General features: G+C 43.2%; 1 protein-coding gene across 1 annotated transcript in view; it reads right to left on the reverse strand.

The window, feature by feature from the left end:
* The window catches only part of LOC120796370 (spectrin beta chain, non-erythrocytic 1-like), a 98,712-nt gene that overhangs the window by 18,493 nt on the left and 71,932 nt on the right, over positions 1–8,287 (reverse strand). The window contains 7 exon segments of the mRNA XM_040139148.1: positions 2,566–2,652; positions 2,915–3,289; positions 4,168–4,372; positions 4,767–4,897; positions 7,165–7,327; positions 7,329–7,441; positions 7,867–7,956. Coding sequence (XP_039995082.1) covers positions 2,566–2,652; positions 2,915–3,289; positions 4,168–4,372; positions 4,767–4,897; positions 7,165–7,327; positions 7,329–7,441; positions 7,867–7,956 — 1,164 coding nt within the window.

Genomic DNA, 8,287 nt, shown 5'->3' on the forward strand with positions numbered 1-8,287 from the left:
CTCACAGGGCAAAGCTGCAGCAAGAGGTTTTTCTATCTTCTAACAGGAGTCAGGCAGCTGACACTTTGCCCGTCGGTCTGTCTGCCATGGGTTTCGGCGGCAAATGTCTGCAAAATGAACGTCTACATTTCTTGACAGGCCTTGTTGACTGCAGTTAAACTAAACTACTGAAAACCAGTAGATTCACGTGGTTTGCACAGAACCTTTTCACCCCCTTCTGAGTAACATTTTCAGCCACAGACCCATCTGACACTGAGACACTGTTCACAAAGAAGATGGAAACATGGCTCCACGATAAGCAGCGATACTTTGCCAGCTAACAAGCAACTACACTTAAGCAAATGCCAACAAAAACATTTGATTGCACCACTGTGTGCAGCCATGAAATATTAAAAATGCCTCTTAAATTGATTTGAGAAAAGCTGGATCTAAATGTTCAGTTTTCATCTTCACTGACTGACCAGACCCAAACTGTATTTGCAAACTACTTGAAGCGTTTGTTTTAACCCCCTCAGAGGCCCGGGTGGGTGGAGTTTACTGCTTATTGGTACTCATGCAGGGCAGTTGTCAATCAGATAAACTGAGTTTCTATTTAGTTTGTGTTCTGTGAAAAAATCCACCCACACAGCGATCTGATGAAGATAAAAAAAACAAACCACACGAGTATTTGCAAATCACCAGGTCTGTGACTAACACTAGGTTAAAACTAAACTACATGAAAATGACTAAAATGTCACTTAAATTAATCAACATTTTAGTCGAAATATTAAAAGAAAGTCTAAAACTGCAGCCAAAATGAACACTGATGCAAAGCCAATGTTTTGGGTAAACGGAGTCTCACCTCTCCCTTTCTCTTCTGGGTGGACAGAGGGGATATGCAGGGAAATGGACATATAGGGAATGGTCAAAACACAACGCCATCAAAAACAGTCAGCGCTCATCATTATCAACAGTCCACTCTGATGGTCAGGAGAGCAGAAGCTTCGGCACGTCATGGTGCTACTAAAGGGAAATTCCACTTAAACTTTAAGGGTGTTATTGTTCACCAACATCCTCTAAAAGTGCCTGTTTCAGAATCAGGAAAACAGCATTTACTGAGGTCGAAGACACTTTTCATATCGGTATTAATATTTGTAAACGAAAACGTATGAAATAAAGACAGAGGTTTGGTTCTGAGAACATCACAGTTCATCAAATCGCCAACATCTGCTCCTCATAAGATGTTATCATAGCAGGGGGGCAGGTTTTGCTCACTGTCGTGACCCTTCTATCGGTAAACATGTGAATGTGAAAAGCTTGAGCTGTTGCCGGCGAAAAGGACCAACCGGCCATATGAACTTTCACCTTGGGTTATTCGCTGAACTGTACATCCACGAAGACCTGGGACCAAGTTTTCATTCAAGCTGAAACATTTCCACTTCCGTGAGTCCTTGCCTCAATTTGCAGCCCTAGAGTGAATTTGTGACTTCACTTCACGTTGTGTCTGAGCACACATTTAATGACTCAACCTGCGACATAACCAGTTTTGCTCACTAATACAAGAAACCACCCTGGAAGACCTGAGTACTTTTGGAATAAAATGTACCATCAGATGGCGACAGTAAGCTCAATCGTTTCTCCAGAGTATTAATATATCGCTGTACGGTAAATGATGCTGGAAAATCCAGCTTAAAAAAAACGGGCAGAAAAGGTCAAAGGTTAAACAACTGTCAGCTGACTGCTAACTTTTACAATCAAATAAAATTTACATTTTACATTTATCCAAAATCACAAGATATCATTCTGATTTTGAGCCTAGAAGGGAAAAAAAAGAAAAGAGTTTATAAGGACTGGTCAGGCAGGATGTAAATCTACCGAGTTCCCAGTGTGTTTCTAAGGATCAACACTAACGTTACCTCTGCATCAGAACCATTAGGGAAGTGTTTCCTTTATTTTGACCATGCCCTGTAAGATTTTATTATGTGTTTATAATCTACAGCTTGATGTATTGTTTTGAATAAAACTACTTTTGATGATTTGAAGAACAGCACCTCATGTTCGGTATCTTTCATCAGCCTCTAGATTATTTTCAGTGGCCGACGTCCACGTGCGTGAGCGAGTACGTGTGAGGCCGTAGCTTGTGTTAGTGTTGCCGTCTTTGTGGAGAGCACCAGACTACGATTCATCTCACTCGAGATTACTCTGTCTCCATTTGAACCCTGACTGACCACCTAGTGATTACTATGTGTTGTTTTTCTCTAACTAGAGCCTTTAGGGAGCAGAGGAACAATGCAAGGTTAGTGCGGCAGCAGTGCAGCATGCATGAGGCAAAGGGCCTCTCACAGTGACTTCAGTAACATCAATGCTGGGTCCAGTTCATTTTAAATTCAAATCCATAAGAAAAGGAGGTTTTCCACTGTGTTTTCATTAGAGTTCTAAACTCATTTGCCAAATGGGAAAAAAGTTGTTCTATCTCGGGAGCCGACAGCAGGCACACTGAGACACATACATCACTCAGGTTTACTGACTGTATTCAACGTAAACTGAGCCCAGCCCTGATGTGGTTTATGTTTCACTGACGCTCACCTCCCCTTCTCTCTTCTGAATGTCGTCAGCTTTATCTCCAGCGTAAGCCGACTGCAGACGAACTGCGTCCTCCTGAAGCTGCCGCACCTAAAAGAGGAGCAAGAGGAAAAGGTTCGGGCTGGTTTGAAACACGGCGAATGTGTAAAACACTGAGATCAGGAGCCGGTGGATCGCGTCTCATCGCGTGCTTGCTAGCCGATGAAAATGTGGAGGAGCTTTGCTTCTTTGCTCCCAGTGTTTATGAGATTAAAATTCTAATTTCTTGTTTCGAAAGCCAACTGAGTGTGTCAACGGCGCCAACTGTTTCGTCTAGAGACAGTTTCCAATTCCAGTTCCATAGCGCCCGTACCTGTGTTCCCAGAGCCTGAATGTCGTGTTCGAAGGTGGTGTGCATCCTCTGCAGGGCCTCCACTGTGTTCTGGTCGCGGCCCAGCTCCTCGGGAAGCTTCTTGTGTTTGTCCAGGATGCGGTTGAGTATCTCCTTGGCGTCGTGGTAGAACTTGTGCAGCTCGTAGGAGGCGGCGAGGATCTGCGTCCGGGTGTCGATGAGCTCCAGCAGGTCGGCCCAGGCCTCGTTCAAGCCATCCTTCCACTCTGCGATGGTGGCAGCGTCGCCGTGGCCGCTGTTGATCAGCTCGTCTGCCAGACGGTTGACGGCATCCACGCGCTCCTGGCCGATGTTCCCGGTGTCACGGGCAAATTCTCTGAAACGCTCCTGCAGCATCTGATGGAGGAGAGAAATAAAAGGTTCCAGGTTGTTGGAGATACCAAGCTCCTGAAGATCTTAAACAAATAAACAACCATAGACATTTAAAAATAAAAAATGTAAAAGCAAAGATTGATTTTAAATGATTTACATGGAATTTGAATGTTCACTCAACATTTACATTTCCAGCAGAAAGAAAACTAAACGCTGATCACACTGATCCGTTTATAGTAAACCAGCCCAAAAAGTGCTTCTGCTAACAAAGTAAAAACTAGAATGTAAAAAGTATAAATGAGCTGCTGATTATGTGCCAGGCTCCCTGTAAAAAATATGAAGGATAAAAAAATAAATTACAAAAACAATAAATGATTTAAGTGCAGTGTTTGTGCTAGAAAGTGTCATAAAAAATTCAAATTTTACTGATTTTACTGATTTTTTAATGCACTTTTATAGGAGTCTAAACAAAAAGACTTTCAGAATTTTTTTTGTTTTGAAAATTAAGACAAATTAAAGTAAATGTAATGCAATCTACTTCAAAAGTCCTACAATAAATTGCACATTTTCTGTCTGTCAACCCAGGAGAAGTAACAGGTTGTAAAAGAAATAAGATAAACCTTTCCACATGGGCTAATGTGCAATTAGCTAACGTATATAAACAAATGTTGTCCTCTGTCAAAATGCTGACAGAGCTACTGAAAGTTGAAAAAGTTACAAAAGATGCAGAGATTCAGCCACTTTAACACAATAAGTTTTTATATAATCTGCCTCTGCACCTCTGCTTTCACAGAATGGTGTAAAACTAAAACTCCGCTAGTTAAAACCCGAGTCCACAAAAGTCAGCTCTGATGATGCGGTGTGAAAATGCTGATGATAAACCGCTGATGTGTTGTACTGACAGTGACGTGCTCGTAGTCCTGTCCCAGCTCGTGGGATCCGGCCACCACCTCCCTCTCAGCGATCCACTGCTCCAGGTCGTCCACCTCTCTGTTGAGCTGGAAGAGACGGAAACGCTCGTCCAGCTTCCCCCGACGCTCCTCCGCCAGATCCTTCAGCCCGGCGTACAGCTTGTCCACCTGAGACTGACGCATGCCGATACGCTCGCTGCAGGAAGAGGAGGAGAGAGATTTCTTTCTGTCTTTTTTCTGTTCTTTTGATCAATCTTGCTCTTTTCTTCCTTTCTCCTTTCTTCCTTTGCTCTTGTTCTTTCTCGTCTTACCAGACTTCACCCTCAACCTTCTCCTTTTTTATCCTGATTTTCTTTACTTCCTTGACTAATATCTGTTTTCTACCTTCTGTTTGATTCCACTCTTCCTTTCTCCCTGCACATTTAAAAAAAAAAAAAAAGCTTCACATTTGAAGAAAAAAAAAAACACTACCTCAAAAACTACACATGAAAAAGATAATAGAGAAAACACTGTAGTGGTAGTAGTCATTGTCCTGGTCATGGTCCTTCCCGTGTAACCCTTGACCTTTGACCTGTGCTTGCCCCCCTCACCTGTCGGGGTGTCCGGCGGCCACCAGGCCCCGGCTGGTGCTGGACAGCTGGTGGACGGTGTCTGCGTAATCCTCCACTGCCTGCTCCAGGATCTGATGCTTCTTCAACATGGCCACCGAACTCTGCTCGTCCTGAGAGACACAGACAGATTTCCCTTCACGTTTTTGGTACAAAGCTAAAGTTAAGATTTTGATTTCCAACGCCAAAACAAGTTGAAAGAGAAAGAAGGAAACGAGAACGGAGAACAGTGAACAACACCAACAACAACAAAACAGAGGACAGAGAGAAATGGAAGTGAAAGAAAAAGTAAAAGCAAAAAAATGAGAGCTTGAGAGAGTTAGAGAAGGACTGAAATGTGTGGACAAGGACTAAGAATAAGACGGGATGGAGGGAAAAATATAAGCAGGGACACAAAATTAGAGGTAGAGTATAAAATGACACTGAAAAGAAAGAAGAAAAAAGAGTAATAAGACATTTCTCCCACTTCTCCCAATCTCTCCAACGTTAGATACAAACAGTGACTCTTCATTTTTGTCAAAATGTAAGTTTTAGGAAATGTTCCCCTCAAAAAGCAAACTCAAGGACAGACTTAACCCCTCAACTGAACCGATCAGTCAAACACCGTTCAACAAGACCAGATTTACAGACTGGAAATGCAACAGAGCGACCTCTAGGCTGAACGTTAGAGGGGAACCCCCCCCAGTATGCCACTGTAAAACCAGAACCACAAAACCCAAACAGAGAGTAAACCTGAGACCATCCCTTGCATTCAGGGTGGGAATATTTCCAGGCAGTTAACAGAGTACCGAAATATTTAACATTAGAAAGTATTGAATGTGTACTGACCAGCAGGACTACAGCAGAAAGAGCTGTCACTCTGACACCAGCACCTACTAACCAGACTTAGAGAAAACTCTCAAACTGAGGAACTGGCAGGTGATCTAAAACTGAAACCAGAATCAGGAAGTTTCTGACCCAGAGAGCAGAGACTCGGACCAACACGATCCTGAATACAACACTGCGACAAGTGTGGGTTATTCCAGGTTATTAAACTAATTTAATCCAGTGTCTGACACTCTCACCAACATATTCTGTATCATCTTGTTCCAACGCCTTGATGAAACTATATGATGTTTACATGGAATAAAATAATAATTCCGTCAAATGGAAATGTTACGTAGACTCAGCCTGACAAACGCTAGTGTTTGAAACAAAGCTCTGTGGGTTTGGACGACGTTTGGCTCCACAGCGTGAGTCTGTAGAGACTGGCCGACCAGCCGGCCGAGAGCGAAGGGGTTGCGTTATGAAGTCTGACGACTTCATGAAGTCTTTGTCAGCCTTATGCTAATGTCACCCATGCGCTAACATTAGATCATTGTAGTTGTAGTTTTTAGTTGAGTCCTCTTAGCCGAGTCACAGACATTGATATTTATTACACGATGAAAAGAACTACGGGGATGTCAACAAACCAGCGGGCAAAACACCACGACTGACACTTACGTCTAAATTAAATCCATCAACACTGATACAATCGATTCCGCTGATTAAAAAGAACTATACACTCTTTGTATTAGGTTCCGCTTGTCGGTGAGTCGACACAAATGCGTAAGACCTTAAAAACCGAGACTTCCCGTGCTGGAGAAACGCGTGGACGCGGACACCAAACTGGATTAACTGGAGTGTTTCCATTCTGCTAACACGGTCTGGATCCAGGATCAGCCACGGTTACAGCTTCATACTAATGTTACCATGCTCACATGCAGGTGTGCTAACGTTAGCGTGTTAAGAGAAACAGAACCGCACGGTAACGACTACTGGATATTAACTGACATTTGGCAGGCTAATGCTAATATCGTCGGGGGTGCTTTGACACTAGCGTTTTGGGGGAACTGACAAATAAAAGAGCCTTTACAGAGCTGAAGCACCAACCAACACTGACACAAATTCTGACAAAGCTGCTGGCTCTTTAGAAACTCAGAACCGTGTCCATGTCAAACCAACACACTGCTCTTTACACCTGTGATAATCAGGCCCTGCTGCTCAGACACTTCATACCATGATTCTCTATCTTGGCCTGTGTCGTTAGTCTCATTTGTTTGTTTTCAAATTCATCCTCTGTGATTTTCTCTTTTTGGGGTTTTATTGACACTGTCTTTGCAACATGAAAGCTTGATTAAAAAATAAATAAAAAATAAAAAATCTGTATATTTCAAATTTTTATACTTGATTTTTTTTGGCTGATACATTTTTAGATTTTTTCTTTTCAAGATAATAACTTGTGTTAAAAAATTATCTTGTGAGCACAAGATATAAAAATAGATTTCAGGGGCTCTGTATAATTACTAACCCCACCACCCCCCCCTTGTTTCATCATCCTGACCCCTGACCCCTCGCTCACCTTGGCCTTCTCCTCTGACATCATGTAGAGCTCCTGTTCGCTCATCCAGGCCTCGGCCTCGGCGGCGTCGAAGTAATATTGCTGGGCCTCGTGGGCCTCGCTGAGGCGGGCGTGCCGCATCTCCGTCTCCTTCCTGATCTGCTCCCATAGCGACTGGAGCCCGGAGCCGCTGGCGAATCAGCTCGGCTGTCGGGCTGTCCTCCCTCAGGATGTGCTGGCTGCGCTCGAAGATGTCGTCGTAGCGAGGCTGGTGGCCCTGGATCTCCTTCTGCAGCGTCTGCGAGGGTCACGGGTCACAGGTCACAGAGAGGGTTTAGTGAGGAGGCTGCATGATACAGGCAAAAACTGCAACCTTTGCTTTTAAAATTCAATCACTGCAACAATTTGCACTTTGTAAATTGCCAGCTAGTAATGAAAGGGAAATTCAGATGCCCCTTCTTTCCTTAATACCTTCCTCATCTGTGTTCCTTTACTTTCCTTCCTACAATGGTATTATTGATTGTCTGTGTTGTTTTAGGTTAAAACATCTAACAAGTGGATTCAATGAGTTGACAAAGCGTGAGAGGAGAAGCCTAACAAGATTTAATGAACTGTAAATAAGGATTTTATGCTATAAAGGGAAAATTGTAGTCCAGATATGTTCAGTAAACCGTTGTGTCCTTTACTTTCTTAGGTAGATGTGGTGGATGTGTGTTTGTGTACCTGGTTCTTCTTGATGAGCAGCTGTACAGTCTGCAGGTTGTGTCCATGGTCGGTCGATGTGGCCAGAGGCATCCTCTCCTCAACCCAGAGCTGGAGACACACACACACACAAAATATACAAATTTTTTCCTGGTGCTGTGCGGTTTTCTAATGAACTCTGTGGCCAATTTTCCCTTCACTGCTGATTCTGAGAAAGGATTTCACATTATTAATATTACTACTATTAATACTAATATTGCTACTACTGCTGCTGCTGCTGATGAAGGGAATGCTGTGACCCATTCTTTCCACCACTGTTATTTCTAACGAGAAAGGAATTTCTACTGCTACTACTACTACTGCTACTGCTACTGCTACTGCTACTGCTGCTGCTACTACTGCTGCTACTACTACTACTGCTACTACTGCTGCTACTACTACT

Source organism: Xiphias gladius, chromosome 11 (assembly GCF_016859285.1).
Source record: "Xiphias gladius isolate SHS-SW01 ecotype Sanya breed wild chromosome 11, ASM1685928v1, whole genome shotgun sequence".
In the NCBI taxonomy this organism is placed as follows: domain Eukaryota; kingdom Metazoa; phylum Chordata; class Actinopteri; order Istiophoriformes; family Xiphiidae; genus Xiphias; species Xiphias gladius.